We start from the raw sequence: 21,649 nt of genomic DNA on the forward strand, positions 1-21,649 counted from the left end.
CATTTAGCATTGTGCCCTATGATACCTTTATGCAAAGTTGATCCTCAGAATCCCTTCTGGTAAAGAGTTCATCTGATAGCAGAAGTCTTTATCCATTGGAATACCACATGTTTCCACTAGAGAAGAACTTAGTGGAAAGGTAGTATGGAATGCAACCCATGATGTTATCTGCCTTCAAAAATACCATAGAATTGGGCGTGTCCTAAGTAGATCAGTACAAGGAGCTGATCACATTTTGAAAAGTTATTAAGTTTTACTAGTTATTAATAATAGATCAGCAGGAGAAACTGCACCCTCTTGAACTTATGTCTTAATGTGTTTTATTACATTTATACATTTTCACCAAAGGCAGTATACAGTTTAAAGTAATGGACTCATGACACGAAGAAAAAACATAGGTTTGGGGGGAGAAAATAAGCAAATTCAAAGTCCAAACTCTTTCATTATGATGGCAGTTATACAACAGAACCATAGGAGACAGTTTCTCCAGGTCAAACAGATGGAACCTTGCTGTCTCTTTTCTCCCTCTAATATAGCCATGGGTGATAGCCAAGTTACAGTAGAGGCAAAGTACGATGTTCTGAAAAGTAAAGCTTCTCTAGAGTTAAGCTGAACTACAAATACTGCATTTAATGCAATCTTTCTACATTCAATGTGAGTGGAAAGAGGCAGATAAGTGAAAAATGCTGAACAATCTTTGTCAAGACTACCAAAGCAGAGATGATATATTTTCCCCTAAAATGTAATGATACAAAGCTCTGTTTTTTAAATTAAGCCATATATTTGTGCACAGCCTATCAACAAACTGAATATGCCTAGTCTGTTTCTTGGCCTATTCAAACTTTGGTTCAGGTTGTGTGGCCTAGTTAGAAGCTAGTTAAAAGCAAAGGAAGCTTTCTCTGGGAATATGCAGCTAGGATGACACTGCAGGTTCCCGGATAGATAAGAAAGTGAGATGGAGCCACAGGTGCAAGATCTGAAGGACTTCAAGGCCAGAAGGTTGAAGGGAGTTTTCATAACTGCATTTCATCTCATTAATGCATGGCACTCTGGAAGTGGAGTGATTTACTCCCAACCTGTGAAGGTATGCTAGCTGCAGGAGAAGCTCTTCCCTGATTGGGCAAGCTGGATAGGCCATACTGTGGGCAGGTAGCCTTAAAGCCTGAACGCTCCTTGCTTGGGATCAGATCTTTGTTCTTGGATGCTATTCTTGTTGGGATGGTTGCTGGTGGAAGCCTGTAGCCATTTGCCATCTTGCCTTTGTTCTCTGGATTTTGAACTCTTAAGTTTTGCCTGAACTTTTGTGCTCTATCTAAAAGGTAACATCTGGTTTGGGCTGAAAGCATCTATAGTGTTATCAGTTTAGATATTTAGCTTGTTATGTTCCTTTTCCTGTTTTGCACACTTCTATAATTTGTATTTTCTTGGACTTCTTTTAATAAACTTTACTAATTATATTTGTGTGGCGTTCTTTGGGTTTTATAATGCTTCAGACTGAATCCAACCCCTTGACCAATTTGCCATAGCTACCTGAGTAATTGTTTTGTGGAACTCAGTCTGTGAAGTGCCTTACCTTCTGTTTTGGTTAATTCCCAGCAGGACTTGAAATTTACCTCTTGGTCTCAAGTTGAGGGTTAGTCAAAGAGGCTGGTGACTGCATCACTACTCTGGAAGTGAGGGTTTACTTTCCAGTCTTGAGTGTTTTGTTTCTTGACCGCCCCCCCCCCTATGAAAAATGTTCTATAAGACAAGGAGGTTTTCCATACAACCTAATGATTATGCACGGTTAAAAAGCATTGTCAGAGCTGAGATGATAATTGCAACTTTTGCCCAAGGCGGAACTTTTTAAGAGTACACAGTTACATATCAAAACTCTAGTGCAGAAAAAGCTCCAAATACATGAAAGTTTGTTTCCTACTGCTTGCTGCATATCCATATGAAAAGAAAACTAGCAGTTAAAATCTTGACTTCTAAAGGAATCCACATGGCTTTGTGATATCCTGACTATTTTTTAAAAAAGAAATATCTGACATTTTATAGTAGTATAAAAGTTTTACGAATATAAGATTTTTTCATAATTATGATATTTTGTAGTAATCCTTGATGAGACTGTTATTTTTCAGCTTCAGAAATTGGTTACTTAATGGAAAACACTTCCTTAAAATTCTTCTCAAATTCATCTTGTGATTTCTGTATCATCTCTCTAATCTTCTCATCCTAAAGAACAAAGAAGTTAAAATCTCATTTTGAATCCTGTGGAGTTTGTTGCTTTATTTATTTACAATTTCTCTACAAAATACCAGATATGCAAGGGTAGATCCTTCAGATCAATTCGACTAACAGCAGCACTTCTCCTAATGGAAAGTGCTTTTACCAAACACGAATGCTCTTTCACTGTGCTTGGTCATAGGAAAATAACTTGCACCAGGAAAGCTCCACGACAGTATCAAATCCCACAGAAAAATCTAGGGAAATCATCACAATAAATTTTAATGATAAATGCTGGAGTGAGGGCAGAGAAAATAAAGCTGCCAGAAAACAGAGTGCAGTAAACAAAAAACCCGCCTTTGGCACTAGGACCCTGCAGCAACTGGCCACAGCTCTGGAGGACCCCACAGAGCTGAAGGAGGCTCAACCCACCTCAGGAGGCTGTTTTGGTCTGAGGAGAGCAAGAAGCTGCCCAGGGAGACCTCCTGTCCCTTCCCTTATGCTTACTCCTCCTCTATGTGGCAGTTTTACTGCTCTGTCTTTCTGTGCTTGCGGCCTTATTCCTTTGCAGGGACCAAAGAGGGTGGACACAGCAGACTCCTCAGGGTCAGCTCTGCTGGGCTTTCCTTTCCCGCCAAACCCTACTCCTATCAGAATGGCTTTTGCTTTTTGGAAAGCCTCTTGGGTCTCAAGGGGGAAGCTTCACCTGCAGTTGCCAACTCTGGGGTGGGAAATTCTTAAGAGATTTGGGTGTGGAGACTTGGGAGGGTAGGTTTGGGGAGGGACCTAAGGCAGTATAGTGCTATATACAGTCTACCCTCCAAAGCAGGTATTTTCTCTGGGGGAACTGATCTCTGTTACCTGGAGATCAGTTGTAATTCCAGGAGATTGCCAAACCTTACTTCACTACAATATCAAATCCCTCAGAAAATGTAGGGAAATAATAGAATCTTAAAAAATACCTGGCAATATTTTATTACATTTCAGTTAAGAAAAAAGCCCACACATAAAAGAAGATTTGCACCAATATTCTAAATATTGGTGGGCGGGGGGGCAGTTTTTCTTAAGAAGGCCCAGTTGGCTGCATGGCTCCATGGAGGCGGGGCTGCCAGTGAATAGTGTGTGGGGTGGGTGAAAGTGCTATTGGATTAAGTCACCTCTAGCCCTTGTCCAAGTTTTTTGTTCATAAATTCAATATGGAATGAAATTTTGACTCTACCCCACCCTTATGCTGGTTAACCATTCATAGGGAGGGAACTGACAGGAGGTAGAGATTAGTGCTTACCTGAGTAATCTGGAAATTGCTGAAGGTCTGCTGCACATCATAGATGAAGTCACCTACATTTTGATAGAGCTTTTTCTGCAGCTTCTCTTTTATCCTCTTGAGACATATGGATTTATCAGATAAGAAATTATAATTATTGTACAAATCAGTAGTACTAGACAGTAATATTAAAATAATATCATCTTTGAATATTCTCATTACTTTGCAATCTCAATGAAAGAATCTGAAATATTTAAAAGTATTTGCTCTGTGATGATGACCCCAAAATTGTGCTGTTTTAATCTTGCCATTAATATACTTACTTTGATTGGATCCTTAGCAAAATCTCTGGCATCTTGACAACAGACCTTCAGAAGCAGGAACTCACATTTCTATAATGCAAGAAACCCATTTCTAATCAGCATCAAACAAAATAAGAGCCTTTACTAATACGCATAAACTGATTTATACCTCTACTTAAAGAAGATATACTTTGAGATGAGTCCCACCAGGGCCGGCGCACCCATGGAGGCCAGGTAGGCAGTGGTCTCAGGCGCGTGGACACTGGAGGGGCGCTGGAGGGGGTGTTGGGGGTGGAGGCGCGCGCAGCGAAGCTGGCATGACTGGGCTGCCTGCAGCTACTGCTGCAGCCAGCCAGCCAGCCCCTTGCTGCCGCCGCCGCCGCCACACACCCCAGCCGGGCACAGCCTCTGTGCGCCGCTCAAGCAGCGGTTTGCGGCTTCTGCGCCCAGCTGGGGCGCGCGGCGCCGGCGGCACGGAGCTGGCTGGATGGCTGCAGCAGCAGCTGTAGCCAGCCCACGCCAGGTCCGCTGCACGCTCCTCCGCCCCAGCTGGGCGCAGAAACGGTGAGCTGCTGCTGGGGTGGCGCACAGAGCAGCCTCCGCGTGCCGCCCCAGCCCCGGCTCGCAGCTTCTGCGCTTGGCTGCGGCATGTGGCGGCGGTGGCACGGGGCTGCCTGGCTGGCTGCAGCTACTGCTGCAGCCAGCCACCTCAGCTCCGCTGCGCACTCCTCCGCCCCAGCCGAGCGCAGAAGCCATGAGCTGCTGCTGGGGCGGCATGCGGAGCAGCCTCCGCGCGCCGCTCCAGCAGCAGCCCGCAGCTTCTGTGCTCGGCGGTCCACATGCCGCCCAGCCCCCCTGTGGCGTGTGAGGACGTCTGTGATGACATCATCACGCCACGCAGAGGCGCACGCGGACGCCGCCGCAGGCGCTAAAACCTCTGGCGCCGGCCCTGAGTCCCACTTATTTAAATGAAAGTTAAATTCAGAATAAGGAGTTAGCCGTGTTAGTCTGTAGTAGCAAAATAGTAAAGAGTCCAATCCATGCATCTGATGAAGAGAGCTGTGGCTCTCGAAAGCTTATGCTACAATAAAGTTGGTTAGTCTTAAAGGTGCTACCAGACTCTTTACTAAATTCAGAATAAGCGTCCTTAGAGAGCAATACTAAGCAGGTCTATTCAGAATCCCACTCAGATTCAACAGGGTTTGCTTGCAGGAAAGTGTTTTTAGGATTATATTCCAGTCTGTCTCTGGCAACCATCCAGGCTTTACTGCAATCTTTCACAAAACCTCACAACAAAGCAGGTTTCAGAAAGACCAGAAAAGAGCTGGGGAAACCCCAGAAGGTGCATAAGTGCACCACAATGCTATGGTGAAGCTGAGGAAAAGACCGATTCCCAACAGCATTGAACCCAGGGCAGATAAACCATGTGGAAATGGCCTTTATCACAACCAAGAACCTACCAGCAGAGATTACGGCTTTTTCTTTTGTAAAGTTACTTGCAGAGATTTTACTGCTTTGCCTACCATTTAACAGCAATAGGAAAGACTCATCTCTAACAGGTACTCCCACTCCAAATGTCTGATGCGACTCACCAGGCGATGCCGAGGGACCATTTGATATCCTAGGACATCTCTTTGGTTAGAGGACTTTTCTGAAAACTGACTTTCAATTTTGCAAAAGGTACATATCCACTTCTTGCTAAAATGCAGTACGAAATGTGAGGATAGTGTTAGTTGCAACTTTCTCATAACCACTGAGAACGTCTACTATGGCTATAATAATTATTAGCCAGACTGCCATATAATAAACATGGATTGACCCTCCCAATGGAATAACGTGGAATATTACATTCCCACCTAAGAAAAGGGACCGTGAGAGTTTTTACTACTATTAATGCCTAAAAGTAATTGTACAAAGAAAGTAGATTCAATTCTTTTGACCACAACATATATATTTTTCCTTGCATGGAGAGTACAAAGTCCCTGCATTAAAGGGAAACATCCACATGACTTCATGCTTCTTCTGAATAAGGTTTGTGCAGTTCTCAGAGCTTTTCCTTTCAAGTTGGACCAAAGGAGAATCTGCAGATTGGCAGCCAGGGAACATCCACGTGGAAATCACTCTGTTGCAGCTGAGGAGGGGAGGAGTAGACTAAGCTCCACTTTCAAAATGGCATGTTACAGCTCACTGCGGTATGCCATGCTCACCCACCCACCCCCACTTAAGCCCTTTAAGGGGCTTTTCCCTTTCTCTACTGAGCCTTGCCGATGCATTACAGTACACTTTGGTAAAGAAAATGAAAGTAAGGGGAATGGGTATTCTGGTGTGATCACTATCATGCCAGTGCTTTGGTAGAAGCAGAGTGGGGAGAAGTGGGGGGAGTGGGGGTAGGACAACAAACAGTGTGGGTGTGAGAGGGTGCTGTTCCCATGCCACTTGCTGGTGCTGCCATAGCTGGTGAACAGATTTGCATCTTTGGCTGGAAGCAGCCTCTGAAAGCTACTCTTTTTCAGTATTCATTAAACAAAAACTATTGCTAACAGATTTTTTTCATCAGTGTAATTTTGCTTTCATAAACTTGTAGCTTTACCAGGAGAATACTAAAATTTGTCTACAATACAATGGATCCTAAATCCCTTTGTTAACATTCATTCAAGGGGTCACAGTTGGGACAGCCTAGAGTTCGTTAGGGTAACATCGTTAATTTTTCATAGGCACTGGTTGCAATTAAAGTTGTGTGGCTCTATTCTACTTGCCAAATGTAGCTGCTGCTTTACTTTTATATTCAAGTTTTGCTGAGGCGCTAGAATTCTAAATTTAAAAAAAAGAAACTAAACCAACCTTTTCGTAATAGAGGCATCTGGAACATGGCAAACACCATGGAAGGATCTAGGGCATGAATCACAGCACATCAAGAAACCATCTTCCTTACAAACTTCACAGGTATCATCATTTTCTGTCTTTTAAAAAAAGATTACTATGAAAAATAAACATATACCAAACTTGAGAAGAATTATCTAAATAAATAATGATCACTGTAAGTATCCAATTTATTAGACTACACCCCCTTGGCATCTTCCCATGTTCTCAATGCGGTACTTTTGTTACAAACCAGAAGAGCAAGAACTGGTAACTTTTCTTAGGGGATGAAAGCATCACTTCTGCTTTGCCGACTGCATCATTAACAGCAGAAGGGACTGTGGACAAATTTCTTCCTCATTTAAAACATCATTTGTAGATACCTGAGGCTGGCTTCTAAGGAAAATAATAAGCTTTTGAAATGGCTTCCCTGTGTTGTGTTTGCTCTCTACATATTTTGCATGTGTGAAGCAGTGCTTGCGCTGTTCAGTCTATTTCTATGCAACTACCTCACTCAGTGGATTAGATCATGAACTGAACAAGTTTACAAAAGCAATTTTTGGTGCCCTCTCCTCTGTCCAGCACCTTTCTGCTCTGCTCAGAAGCCACTGCTTTTGGAGAGACCCTCCATAACAGTACGTAACACAGTACAGGGAGTTGCAACAAGAAGGGCAATTCAACAGGAATAATTCCTGCTTCTGTGTGTGCAAAGCAAACCCATGGAAGCACTGGAGCTAGCCAAATACATATTTTTTTATTTACATTATTTATAGTCCACCTTTCTCAACAAGACTCAAGGCATATTAGTAAGTGTAAGTCAATAAAATCAACATGATGTAACATCCCATAAGCAATGTAATATAGGATTAGGATTGCAAATATCTGAAAGAACATGACATGTCAAAAATGCAGAAACTATCCTATGTATACATTCATACAGCAACAGATAGTATGTACTGTACACAGTAGTAGTAGTCCATAGTCCCTTACTAAAGCATCTTTCTGAAACTTTCCATTATAGTATAGCCCAATTGTTTGTGTTATGTGCCGTCAAGTCGTCTCTGACTTATGGTGACCCTATGAATGAAAGATCTCCAAAACGTTCTATCGTTAATGGACTTGCTCAGATCCTGCAAACTGGAGGACGTGGCTTCTTTTATTGATTCAAGGCTTCTCATTTTAGGTCTTCCTCTTTTTCTGTTGCCTTCCACTTTTTCTAGCAATATTGACTTTTCCAGATAATCTTGTCTTCTCATGATGTGACCAAAGTACGATAGCTTTAGTCTTGTCATTTTAAATTCTAAGGAGAATTCAGGCTTGATTTGATCTAGTACCCACTTTCAAATGAATCCATTTTTTTCCTGTCAGCTTTCTTTACTGTCCAACTTTCACATCCATACATGGCAATGGGGAATACCATAGTCTGGGTTATCTTGATCTTGGTTCCCAGAGAGACACCTTTATCTTTAAGAATCTTATCTAGCTCCCTCACAGCTGCTCTTCCAAGTCTTCTTCTGATTTCTTCGTTGCAGTCTCCCTGTTGGTTGATGATTGAGCCAAGGAATAGAAAATCTTGAACAACTTCAATTTCCTCATTGTCAACTTTAAAATTCTGTAACTCCTCAGTAGTCATTACTTTTGTCTTCTTGATGTTCAGCTGTAATCCCGCTTTGGCGCGTTCTCCTTTAACCTTCATCAGTAGTTGTTTCAAGTCTTCACTATTTTCTGCTAGTAATGTGGTGTCATCAGTATATCTCAAATTGTTAATGTTCCTCCCACCAATTTTCACTGCACCTTCTAGATCTAATCCAGCTTTCCTTATGATATACTCTGCATAGAAGTTGAAGAGGTAGGGACAAAATATGCATCCTTGCCTGACACTCTTGCCAATTGGAAACCATTCTGTTTCCCCATATTCTATCCTGACAGTAGCCTCTTGTCCAGTGTATAGGTAGCGCATCAAAACAATCAGATGTTGTGGCACCCCCATTTCTTTTAAGACTCTCCATAGCTTTTCATGATCCACACAGTCAAAAGCTTTGCTGTAATCTATATAAAACAGGCTGATTTTCTTCTGAAATTCCCTAGTATGCCCCAATTAGCTATGTAAAAATGCTCTAATGCATAATTCAGTTTTGCATTGTTTGCCGAATGCAAGGAGAATGGCAGCCTTCCTGATTTCAATTAGATCACTCCCAAATGTGCTGCCGGTTATAGGAGTATGCTATCTGCATGAAGACAATTTCAACTGTGGAGTCTCCTGGATTTGCAGCTTTATGAAAAAGTGAACATTTTGTGTGTGTTGATTCATGCAGTAAAACACCGAAGTTTTCCCAGTAATTGGTGTTTCATTCTTGAAAGACTACCATTTCCCCCATTCCACCTTTCTTTTTTCCCTCCCTTCCCTTCAGATTTCTTCTCTTGGCCTTTTATTTTGCCCTTCCTTAAATCTTGAAAAATAAGATAAATTTAAACTTAATTTGTTCATGTTAAATGTGACCAAGGTTGCTTCCGCACCAGGTATTTGGTCCACCTTTACTGCTGATGGGAAATGGGGTTTCCCCTGCTTCCACACAGCATCATGGGGCTTGCATGCCCTTTTGGCTTTTTTCTGGCTTTCCTGTGATCTTTTCTACACTTGCTTTACAACAGATTCCAGCAACTGGTTAACTGATTAATGGCTACAGTGATTTTTTTTCAATTAAAAAAAATTGGAAAAGCCCACTCATGGCATGGAGGGGCCTGAACCGTGAGGCACTGGTGCAGAAAAAATGCAGAGAAATCTGCCATGTGGAAGCCCCATTGCTGCTGCAGTGGCAGTGAGAAAACCACAGAATACTGTTGCTGTGCGGCGAGTCCTCCAGGGTAAATCTGAATGATACATTATATGATCTATATGAATATCAAAGTTAAAATGAATAATAAACATGAAAAGTTGGGTGACCTTTACTTACCCACTTGATTCCTTTGCAGTTATAACAAGAGCAATCATTAGAATGAGTTTTCAAAGTTCCATCCTATCAAAGAGAATAATTTTTCTTCACTTTTTGTTTTGAAAGCTGATTACAAAAATTAATTAGATATTTTACAGTGAATATTTTCAGTTCAAGGGAATTCAGTTCTGAAATGTTAGCTTCAATTATTTTTTAAAAAACTGAACAAGAACAAAGTTTATTTGAAGTAACACAAACAGTAGTAAATACTGAGGTAAATATAAACCAGTCACATACTCACTTCCATTACAGTCTAGGGGGACTTAATGAAAAATCTGATCCCTCTATAGACCCTTAAAATCACTCCCTTGTTAAACTAACCCATTAATCAACTAATTAATCAACTCTCTTCTCCATGTCCCAATTTCCAACTGAGAAAAAACCCTACCTGTCAATTTTTAACTCTCTTCACCTGCTTCCCAGCACTCAGGTTCTATTAGCTTTTTCAGAACAGTGTTTTCATTAGCTCCTATGTTACTGGCTCCTGTCCTGTGTTACTGTGTTACTCAGGGGTTTTTTTCTGGGAAAAGAGGTGGCGGAACACTCAAGAGGGAAATGAGGAAGAAACACACGGGATTCTTTGAAATAATATTATTTTCAAGCACTATTGTTGAGTATTTTCAAGAGGTGCCAGAACTCCGTTCCACAGCGTTCCCCCTGAAAAAAAGCCCTGGTGTTACTGCCAGAATTACCAACCTGTATGCCAGCCTCAAGTGTGGCTGGCAGTGTTCCAGTAAGTAAAAAAGCCAGTTAGAAAATCACAACATTTTTCTTTATTTGATTTGCAAATTTTTGCAAGCAATACAACTTTTCGGCCTCAATTCCTAGAAAATGTTCCCCCAGATTTAAGTGGTATCAGCTGGGAAACTATCAAGAGATTATCATGTCATGTAGGGGGAAACTGAGCCACCTTGCAGACCCAGGGCAGCCTAGTATGCTTGTCATAACCAGAAGCACAGACACTTTGAAAAAATAGGAAGGTGTCGGTGACCTGTGCTAACAATGCAAAATGGCACTTTAAAAAGGTAACCTGCAAGTGTGGACATGCTATAAAAGAGATTACCTCTATTAGATTTTGTAGTGGTCCTTCATTGAAATGAATGTCTTTGTTATAAGATCCATTCGTGATTTTATCATTAATTTCCACAAACTCCTTAGCAGTACACCATCGCTCTTCCATTCTGATGCATTTTTTAAGTGGACCTACACATGAAAAAAATTGTTTAGAAAAGGAGAAGTTAGACATCCTGTGCACACAGAATGATGTGTCTGTTATTTAACCACGCTCCTCTTCCCTTGGAGCTATTAAGCTGTACATAGCAAAAGAGGCATACATGTCAGAGGCAACCCTGGCCCATCCTGACTTAGGGCCTGCTCATAGTGCAGAACAGCAGTCATCTTTATTTTCTCTCTCTCTGATGTTAGCTGAGTTGAAGCACTGAGCTGAGGAAGAGCCATTGTCAATGTTTTGCCCTACTCATGATTTGCTCTATTCCTTCTGTGCCAAAGGTTCTCTTCGATGTTTAGGTAACATAATGTAAAGAGTACATAGTTTTGATGAGCTCCATCTTTGGTGCTAGACAGTGCCAGAGAGGCTGATAGCCAACACTGAGCAGGCCTTGAGATATACCAGCTGCCCAGGATAATTCTGGGAGAAAAGCCTCTCCTTAGGAATACCCAAAGAAGGTCGAATTGTGCATCTTCTGGATGATACAAGATACTAATTAGTTAGGGATGGAAAATTGGAACTGGAGGTATAGAACTCAGCGTGCAGTCCTGGGGCAGGGCAAGGGGGGGGGACCAGTCCTGTGTGAACTTCATTGATTTGCCCTTCCTGCTAGCCAATACTTACAGCAAGATCTCTCTGTATGTTTTGTGTTGAGTGTGGGATGAAAGGTCCTGAAGTAAAATCTCGTAAGTGCTTGGGCTCTAAAATGTGTCCTCTGGGCAGGACTGGATGTGCTCAGAATGAGTTTTTTATTGACAGCTACATTACTATCCATAGGAACTCCATAATACTTATACTCAATACATCATGTTAGAATTCAGGACCTGTGTGACTGGTGAATCTGTTCAGCAAAAGGGGAAATCAGATGTTGCTGTTTCGGTAAACCTGCAAGGTGAGATCACCCTTGCAAGGTTAATGGGAAGGCCACCTCCACTCACAAAGAGAATTCCCTCTAACCACTGTCTGACAGTCAACAGCTTTTAACTCTATCACACACACTAGCCCACAAATGTCTCAACATTTTGCTCTTGCAAAACATGTATAGATGTTTTCAGAAGCTATATATCTAAGAAAATACCTTCCTGAATTCCAGTGTGCTATTGTAGTGCATAATAATAATAGTAACTGCACCTTCTAAACCACTCTTCTAGATAGATTAGTGTCCCACTTAAAGTGGTGAACATAGTGTTATTATCCCCACGATACAGCTGGGGAGCTGGGGCTGAGAGGAGTAGTTTACTGAAGGCCATCTACTGAGCTCATGGCACTAATGGGATTTGAACCAGCTGACTTGCAGCCCAACCACTTAACCACTATGCTATAGCATAAACAACATAAACATTAATATAGGCAGTATATCAAGAGGAAAGTATCTTTCTTGCTCCATGACAAAACCAACTCCTTGGAATGTATAACATGTTTAGATAAATGCAATTTGAAAACTCTTTAGATCAGGTGATCAGATGCCCTACAAACAATGATTCTATTCTTTTAGCCACATAGAGATGTTCCCATTTCAAGCACAGGATTTTGAATCTTTTTTTACAAACAGAAACAGCCACTAGACTCACCTGCTACAAATCTATGTTTATACAACACTCCTTTCACAGCACCACACTGCACTGGGATACCTGAAGAAGACAAGAGATTAGTAAAGCTTGTGCAGTACTCCACAAATGAAAACATTTCCCCTGCTTCTATGCCTTTAATAACCAGAATGCAAGGAGAACCAGAATGCCAATGAGAGTAGAGAGATCAAGAAAGCGCTATCAATTTTAGATGGGTTAAGTTTGATAGAAAGTTGTTTACAATGATTCTCAAATAAAAGCTTTAACAACAGCCATCTGGTTGTTGTGGGTTTTCCGGGCTGTATTGCCGTGGTCTTGGCATTGTAGTTCCTGACGTTTCGCCAGCAGCTGTGGCTGGCATCTTCAGAGGTGTAGCACCAAAAGATAGAGATCTCTCAGTGTCACTCAGTGACACTCAGTGACACTGAGAGATCTCTATCTTTTGGTGCTACACCTCTGAAGATGCCAGCCACAGCTGCTGGCGAAACGTCAGGAACTACAATGCCAAGACCACGGCAATACAGCCCGGAAAACCCACAACAACCATCGTTCTCCGGCCGTGAAAGCCTTCGACAATACAACAGCCATCTGCTCAGTCTTTATGAGTGAAATCACTGTAGACAGCTTTTTGTACGAATAATCAATCAATCAAAACATTTATTAGCCACCTTTCTGCCTTAGATAAACCAATGCAGCTTACAATGTAAAGAACACAATGATAATACATACATAGAGCACAATTTAAATCACAATTAAAAGACTATCAATAATTAAACAGAATAAACTAATCGAATACTAACCTAAAAGCAGCCATCTTCTCTCAACATTACTCATCGCTACAGAATTGCTTCACATGGTGGATTTCATACATTAAATACATAGTTACATCTGTTACATTTATTATTAAAAAGAAGAAGGGCAAATCATCTGCTTCTCATAGATTTGAAGGAAATATTTGGAATAATTAGGCTTAGAGGAATGGCTTATTAATAGGTCGTCAGTTTTCCCCCCTCTCCCTTGGCCAAGAATAGATACATATCACAGGGATATGTAGAACAGGGAATCAGACTTTTCCAGAGAGGAAGAAAAATACTTTTGTTCAGTGGTAGACTAGCATTTACATGCAGATTAACTCAAACACAGTCTTCTCGTATACATTCAATATGAAGAAGAATGTGAAATTGACATATAATCAATGTATCTTAAAACTATCGCTAACAGTGTACACCAGGGGAAGAAAACATGGGGAATGCATATTATGGTTCCTAATCATATGTGGTCATGGTCAGAGGGCACCCAATGAAAAAATCGCAGAACATTTTGCATTATGTTCCTATCCAATATATAAATCCCAGCCCATTGCAAGGCCATCCTGAAAAATTAGGCATCCAAGACAGCTAATTGAATATCTTTATTGAATACATGGTTTGGGGGACTCAAACTACCCTGTGAGTTTAATACATGAATAGGGGCTTAAAACTAATTTCCTATATATAACCTGTATCTAAACAGGATAATGATCAGGATAATGATCAGGATAATTTCCTATATATAACCAGTATATGATCAGGCCAAAATAAAGGATAGATGGAAACAGTACATTGAAGAACTATACAAAAGAGATGGAAAGACGATAGATACTTTCAATGAAGAATCTTTCGATGAAGAACCAGAAATCCTAGAAAGTGAAGTAAAAGCTGCACTCACAGCAACTGGGAGAAACAAAGCACCTGGAGTAGACGGAATACTATTTCAAGCAACAGAAATGGTCCGTCAGAATCTTAACAAGAATCTGTCAACAAATATGGAAAACAAAACAATGGCCCACGAACTGGAAATGCTCAGTCTACATTCCGATTCCAAAGAAAGGGTATGTCAAAGAGTACAGCAACTATTGGACAATCGTGTTAATTCCCCCCCCCCAAATTTGGAATGAAGAGACAGACACAAGGCTTGGGTGAAAACAGGGCCATTTATTGACCAATATTAACTCAATAATGGCAAGGGCTAACTAATGGTACAGGTTGAGCCAAGGGGTCTACCCTGGACCACCTCCTTGACCTGTCTGGGTGAGCACCCACTACCCCAGGTGTGAGCCATTCAACTGCATGGCTGTAACCCAGCCGGCCAGGCAACTGGTTCCCCCCTTAAAGCTCCATGCACTCCAAGCCATGGACACCAATTCCCCACCAATGGGCGATGCCACCGGATGCTCACCAGCTTTCAGAGCTGACTGCTGCCCTAAAGAGGTGGGGCCAACCTTTATAGGGCTTGGCCCCTGCCCATTAAAGTCCCAGATGCCTGGGAAGCGCAGAGGCTGTCTCCTCCGGGTGGGGAGGCAAAGGGCAGCTCCCAGGTAAAGCGCGTTTTATGCACCTTGGGCATGCCGTTTTCCCATGCAAGCAAAGTGATGCTCAAAATTATACAGCAAAGACTCTTATCATATATGGAATGAGAAATGCCAGCTGTTCAAGCTGGATTCAGAAAAGGAAGAACACCAGAGATCGCATTGCAAATTTACGATGGCTAATGGAACGTACCAGGGAATTTTAGGAAAAAAATCAGCCTGCGTTTTATAGATAGATTACAGCAAAGCTTTTGATTGTGTGGCTCATGAAAAGCTGTGGAAAGTCTTAAAAGAAATGGGGGTGCTACAACATCTGATTGTTTTGATGTGCAACTTGTACTGTGGACAAGAGGTTACTGTTAGGACAGAATATGGGGAAACAGAATGGTTTCCAGTTGGTAAGGGTGTCAGACAAGGATGCATATTATTTCCCTACCTGGTCAACCTCTATGCAGAGTATATCATAAGGAAAGCTGGATTAGATCTAGAAGAAGTTGGCATGAAAATGACACCACGCTACTAGCAGAAAATAGTGAAGACTTGAAATGACTACTGATGAAGGTTAAAACGCCAACGCAGGATTTCAGCTGAACATCAAGAAGACAAAAGTAATGACTACAGAGGAGTTACATAATTTTAAAGATGACAATGAGGAAATTGAAATTGTTCAAGATTTTCTATTCCTTGGCTTAATCATCAACCAAAAAGGGAGACTGCAATGAAGAAATCGGAAGAAGATTGAGACTTGGAAGAGCAGCTGTGAGGGAGCTAGATAAGATCCTTAAAGATAAAAATGTCTCTCTGGGAACCAAGTTTTGGAATATAGGCTGCAAGGTCTAACATTCAGTTATTATGTGCTTACCCAGTGTGCTATTATTTGTATTGACCTGGAAGGGAAGCCTGGCAGAGAGGCAATAGCCTTATCTACCTCAAAGCCTGAGAAACTGAGAAACTACTATTGGTCAATAGGTCAGGTGATTTCCTTTCTAAGGTCAAGAGGAAAGATTGCCATTACTGATGTGGTCTCAATCTAAGTTTGTACTTTGTGGTGTCAAAATGTAGGTGATAAAGAGTTCTTTGTTTTGTAGCATTCCCATGTACCTTTTTTCATTTAGAGTAAACTTTTCTCAAATTCTTAAAAGCAAACAAAGTGTCTGTCTCTATTGATTCAAGATCCATTGCAACTCTGAATTTAAACTATTTTTAACCCCTTTTCCCAACACCTAGATCAAGATAATCCAAACTATCGTATTCCCCATTGCCATGTATGGATGTGAAAGTTGGACAGTGAAGAATGCTGACAGGAAGAAAATTGATTCATTTTAAATGTGGTGCTGGAGGAGAGTTTTGCAGATACCATGGACAGCCAAAAAGACAAATAAGTGGGTACTAGATCAAATCAAGCCTGAATTCTCTGGAAAAGTCAATAATGCTAGGAAAAGTGGTGTCAGAACTGTGGCTAGATAATGTCCTTACTCCAGACTACCTTCTGCAATCAGACAAAAGCCCGTTGTTTTCAAAAGTTTACTGAAGAAAGAATTCATTATAGTCCACGAGCCTGAATACAATATTCAGGATGGTACACGTGAATTGTTACCAATGACAGGCAAAGCATAAGGTACAAAGTAACAGATCCCAGCCGGCCCAACCTCCCCCCATAGTTCTCATAACAATCCCTTTGAAGCCGAGAAAGTGAAAGTCCTTCAAGGCTGGAAAAGCGGTAGCCAAAACAATCCTCCTCTGTGAGAACGCTGCTTGGGAACATCTCAGCACCTGTGAAGAAAGCACTCATAATACTGAAAGAATTAAAATGGAGTCGCTTTGGTTATAGCATGCAGGAAAGTTTTCTGAACATGACATTCTGCCCCCTCTAAGATGCTCCCCCCCCAGGTTTATGTGGATAGCGATTATGGAACGCCTTGATTAATCTAGGAGCATGAACATGCACAGAGTTCACCCATTCATCAAACCCAGAGTCAAAGTCCTTCCACCTGATGAGGTAAAACAGCTGGTTTCTTTTTAGTTTAGAGTCCAAAATTTGTTGTACTTCGTAATGGGTTTGATCATCAATTAGAGTTGGAATAGGAGGGGCACGGGTGTGCCATTGGTTTGCTGGAGGAGCTCGTTTCAACAGGCTGAAATAGAAGGTATCATGTACGTAGCGTAAATTCTTTGGTAAATCTAGGGCAACAGTCACTTTGTTGATTACTTTACGAACAGGAAAAGGTCCTAGAAATTTCAGAGCCAGTTTGCGGCTGGTTTGGGTTACTTTTAGATTTTTTGTGGAGAGATAGACAAGATCACCTGGTTGTAAATCCCATTCCGCCGCACGGTGGCGGTCGGCATACTTTTTGTAATCCTGTTTGGCTTTGTCGAGGTGTTTTCTAATTAGAGTCCATTGTTGAGCAGCTTCCCCCCACCATTCGGTGACGTCTCTGGATGCTGAAGAAGGAGGGGGGAGTGCTTCAAACGGGAAGTTTTTGAAGTGGAAGCCATAAACTACTTTGAAGGGAGTTTCTCCCGTGAAAGCGTGCACGCTGTTATTGTAAGAGAATTCTGCCAGGGGAAGCAAATCGACCCAGTTGTCTTGCTGAAAATTAATATAACAGCAGAGAAATTGTTCCAATATTTGATTAGTTTTTTCTGACTGTCCATCGGTTTGAGGATGATGGCTTGAACTTAAACCTTGTTCAATACCTAGCATTTGCAAAAGCTCCCGCCAGAAGTTGGCAACGAATTGTCCGCCGCGATCCGAAATCACCTTTGATGGAAAAGAATGTAGTTTTACAATGTGCTTTAGAAAGATATCAGCTAGTTTTCGCGCCGAGGGTATAGTGGTACAAGGTATAAAATGAGCTTGTTTGGAGAACAAATCCACCACCACCAAAATACAGTTATGTCCTTTGGAAGAGGGTAGGTCGGTAATAAAATCCATGGATATGGTTTCCCATGGTCTGCTAGGTGTTTCTAACGGTTGCAATAATCCCGGTGGCTTGCCTTTGTGGGACTTGGCACTAAGGCAAATGGGGCAGGATGCTACATATTGAGAAATGTCTTTGTGCATGCCCGGCCACCAGAATTGGCGTTGAACTAGATGGAGCGTTTTTAAGTACCCATAGTGTCCTGCCGTAAGGGCGTCGTGACAGCGTTGTAAAACTTCTTGTCTCAGACTTTTGGGTACATAGAAGCGATCTCCCCAAAGCCATTCTCCTTGTTCCGATTGTTTCAGTTTGTCTTTGGGTACTTCCCCCCCCTCCTTTTCCACTTCGACTTTCAGTTTTAGTCTCCACCCCTGACCGGGTTGAGGGGGTTGGGTTGTGCGGCTGCGCGTAGTCACCACTCCCCCTAATTGCGTAGGCGAAAAGACGGTGTCTATTGTCTCCTCCCTTTTGCTTTTGTGCTGGGGCATGCGTGATAGAGCATCGGCTAGAAAGTTAGTTTTGCCCGGCAAAAAGTTTAAAGTAAAATTGAATTTTGAGAAATATTCTGCCCAACGCAGTTGTTTAGCATTCAGTCTCCGGGGGCTGCGTAAGGCTTCTAAATTCTTGTGGTCAGTCCAAACCTCGAAAGGATGACGGGCTCCTTCTAACCAGTGTCTCCAGGCAGCAAGAGCTGCTTTTACAGCAAAAGCCTCCTTTTCCCAAACATTCCAATTTCTTTCTGCTTCAGAAAATTTTCGGGATAGAAAGGCACAGGGCTTGAGCTTCCCGTCCTCCCCCCTCTGTAAAAGTACGCCTCCAATTGCGGTGTCGCTGGCGTCAACCTGTACCACAAAGGGGCGATTTTCATCGGGGTGTTGTAGAACGGGTTTGGAAACAAACTGCGTTTTGAGGTGGTTGAATGCTGCTTGGCATTCCGGTGTCCAAGGCAATTTGGCACTCGGTTTTTTGGCTTGGTCCCCCTTGTCTTTGGTTTTTAACAGTTTGGTTAGGGGGAGTGTAATCTGAGCAAAGTTCGCGATAAATTTTCTATAGAAGTTGGCAAAGCCCAAAAAGGATTGTAATTCTTTGCGGGTAGTGGGGGTTTGCCAATTTTGTACTGCTTGTACTTTGCCCGGGTCCATTTTCAAGCCATCTTTGGAGATGCAGTAGCCTAGATAAGTGAGTTCTGTTTTGTGGAACTCACATTTAGATAGTTTGATGGACAGTTTGTTACACATTAAAGTGGTCAAGACCTTTTTTACAAGTTCTACGTGTTCTTCCTCAGATTCTGAATAGATTAAAACATCATCTAGGTACACCACAACTCCTTTGTATAAGAATTCATGCAGTACTTCATTGATCATGGACATGAAAACCGAAGGGGCCCCGGCCAGGCCAAACGGCATAACTAAATATTCATACTGGCCGAGGGGCGTGTTAAAAGCGGTTTTCCATTCATCCCCTGCCCTGATACGAACGTGGAAGTAAGCGTCTTTCAAATCCAATTTTGTAAAGATCTTACCTTGAGCCACGACGTTGAGTAAGTCTCTGATGAGCGGGATGGGGTAGGCGTTGCTGGAAGACACAGCGTTAAGTCCTTGAAAGTCCGTGCACAGTCTTAAGCCCCCATCCTTCTTTTTAACGAAGAGCACTGGCACAGCATGTGGGCTGTTGGCAGGTCGAATGAATCCTCTTTGAAGATTGGTGTCAATGAATTTGCGGAGTTCTTCCCTTTCGTTAGGGCTCATGGGATATAGTCTGCCTTTGGGCAAAGAGGCCCCTGGTAATATCTTTACGGCACAGTCCGTCCTTCTATGGGGAGGTAAGGTATTGGCCTCTTCTTCAGTGAATGCTTGAGTGTAAGCCCGGTATTGTTTGGGTATTTGATTGATTTCTTCTTGAGTGAGAAGAGCATGTTCAGTGAGGGTAGGATTGGTACCCCAATTTTGATTCCAATGGTGCTTTTTGCAAGCATCATGGGTGAATGTGATACTCCCAGCTGCCCAGTCTATGTAGGGGTTGTGATCCCACAACCATCTGCTTCCCAGAATTAATGGATATTTGGCAGTGGCACTAATTACAAACTATCTCACTTCCCAATGTTGCCCCATGCCTGTTATGACTGGCGCGGTTTCAGTAGTGACCGGATTCATGTTAGTGCCATCCATTTGTTCAAAAATAACTGGAATTTCCAATTCTTTGATGGGAAGAACTAATCCATTCACTAGGGCTGGTGCAATAATGTCTCTAGAGCAGCCTGAGTCTATAAGAGCTTGAACACGGATGTGCATTTTCCTTTCTAGATTTACTAACGTTACTGGAATGAAGAGTATGGACCCTTGAGGTCTGTTCAAAGTAGGAACTGACTGAGATTTGATCTGCCGTTTGGGTCCTTTTACGACAGATCCATTTCGTTTCCCGAGGTAGGACTCTCTGGATTCTCCTCCCCGGTTAGAGCTGTTGAATCATAATCCATAACTTCTTCTAGCTCTAACCCTCTTTCGGGAGGATTTCTACGAGAAGCTCCTCTACCTATTGCTGTTCTAGGAGCTGGTGTCGGGCGCGGTGGCGCCGGGTAGTTTGCGGGGGCTGGACGTCTTAGTTGGAGTGGAGGTCTTTGCACAGGCCGGTACGGACATTGCGCCGCAAAATGACCACTTTGGCCACACTGCAGGCACAAACCTTGTTGCCATCTAGCGTCTCTCGCTCCACGAGTAGCATATCCAGCACCTCTGCCTCCTCTAACGAGAACTGAGGAGCGCCTTTGTCCCGCATGTTGTTGTTGTTCCACTAAACGGACTTCTAGCATGCGGTTTTCTACTTCGCAAGTCAATTGGATCCACCCTAGTAAGGTAGGAGGATTATCTTGCATAAGGGCTCTATCCAACAACTTAGGATTCATGCCCTGTTTGAACAGAATTATTTTGGTCGATTCCTCACACCTTGGGCATTTGGCGGCAAGCTGTCGGAATTTCGTAACATAGTCCCTAGCCGACATGTTGCCTTGCCTAATGGACTGCAATTCTGTTCGAGCTCTCGTCTCCTCTAAAGGGTCTTCATATTGAGCTCGCAGTGCATCCACTAACCCTTGAAGAGTATTCAATTTGGGGGCACCGATATCGTAAAGTCCTACATACCAATCTGCAGCTTTACCTTGGAGTCTCGATCCAAGGTGTTCGATTTGACTGGCCTCACTTCCAAAAAGATGTCCCCATCGATTAAAAAACTGCACCGCTTGTACGAGGAAAAATCCCAGTTTGGAAGGGTCTCCATCAAAGGTAGCTTCTAACTTTACCCAGCCCATGGGTAGTTCTTGCCTGGAAGCTGGTGCTGGCATCGGGTAAAAGTCGAGCGGGGCGAGTTGTAATGGAGGTTGTTGCGGTGCGGGCGGTGGCAGCAACGGAGGTTGCTGAGGCCGTGGCTGAGGTTGTCGTGGAGGAGGTCCCCCCGGGATCGGCTGGGGAGGAGGCCCCCTAGGTACGGGCAACCTGGGTGCGGGCTGTACTGGTGCTGGCTGTAAGGGCACAGGTTGAACCGGCAGTGTACCTTGAGGCGCCGGCAATCTGGGTGCTGGTAACAGCGGAGCGGGAGTCGGTCCTTGGGGTGCCGGTTGTAACGGGGATGGGTGAGGAGATGTAGGCTGAAGAGGCAAAGGAGTTCCTCCGGGGATTGGTTGATTCGGTGTTGGAGTCCCTCTCGGCCCCGGCGTTTGGAGTGGCCGGGGAGTGGTGCCTCTTCCAATCGTGCTCGTCACCGGGATGAGACGCGGAGTATCCCCTCTCGGTAGAACTGGTGGCTCACTCCCTTGGGTCGTTACTGGGGAAGTAACCGGGGAAGCGGGCCCCGTAGGGCGTACCGGTATTTCTCTTTTTTTTTTTTGTAAAATTTTTATTGGGTTAGAACATTAATATTTTTACATTACATTGCATTCAATTATCCCCTAATTTTTCGTTTCTAAC

General features: G+C 42.9%; 1 protein-coding gene across 2 annotated transcripts in view; it reads right to left on the reverse strand.

Moving 5' to 3' along the window:
- Positions 1-418: 418 nt before the first annotated feature.
- SP140L (SP140 nuclear body protein like) overlaps positions 419-21,649 on the reverse strand; it is a 68,630-nt gene continuing 47,399 nt past the window's right edge. For both annotated transcript variants that reach the window (XM_054983730.1, XM_054983729.1), the window contains 8 exons: positions 12,426-12,485; positions 10,690-10,829; positions 9,588-9,650; positions 6,616-6,734; positions 5,367-5,472; positions 3,796-3,864; positions 3,494-3,589; positions 419-2,217 (listed from right to left, as the gene is read on the reverse strand). In XM_054983730.1, the coding sequence (XP_054839705.1) occupies positions 2,137-2,217; positions 3,494-3,589; positions 3,796-3,864; positions 5,367-5,472; positions 6,616-6,734; positions 9,588-9,650; positions 10,690-10,829; positions 12,426-12,485 (734 nt within the window). In that variant the 3' untranslated portion in view covers positions 419-2,136. The remainder of the gene's footprint in view (positions 2,218-3,493; positions 3,590-3,795; positions 3,865-5,366; positions 5,473-6,615; positions 6,735-9,587; positions 9,651-10,689; positions 10,830-12,425; positions 12,486-21,649) is intronic.

Source organism: Eublepharis macularius, chromosome 6 (assembly GCF_028583425.1).
Source record: "Eublepharis macularius isolate TG4126 chromosome 6, MPM_Emac_v1.0, whole genome shotgun sequence".
Lineage (NCBI taxonomy): Eukaryota > Metazoa > Chordata > Lepidosauria > Squamata > Eublepharidae > Eublepharis > Eublepharis macularius.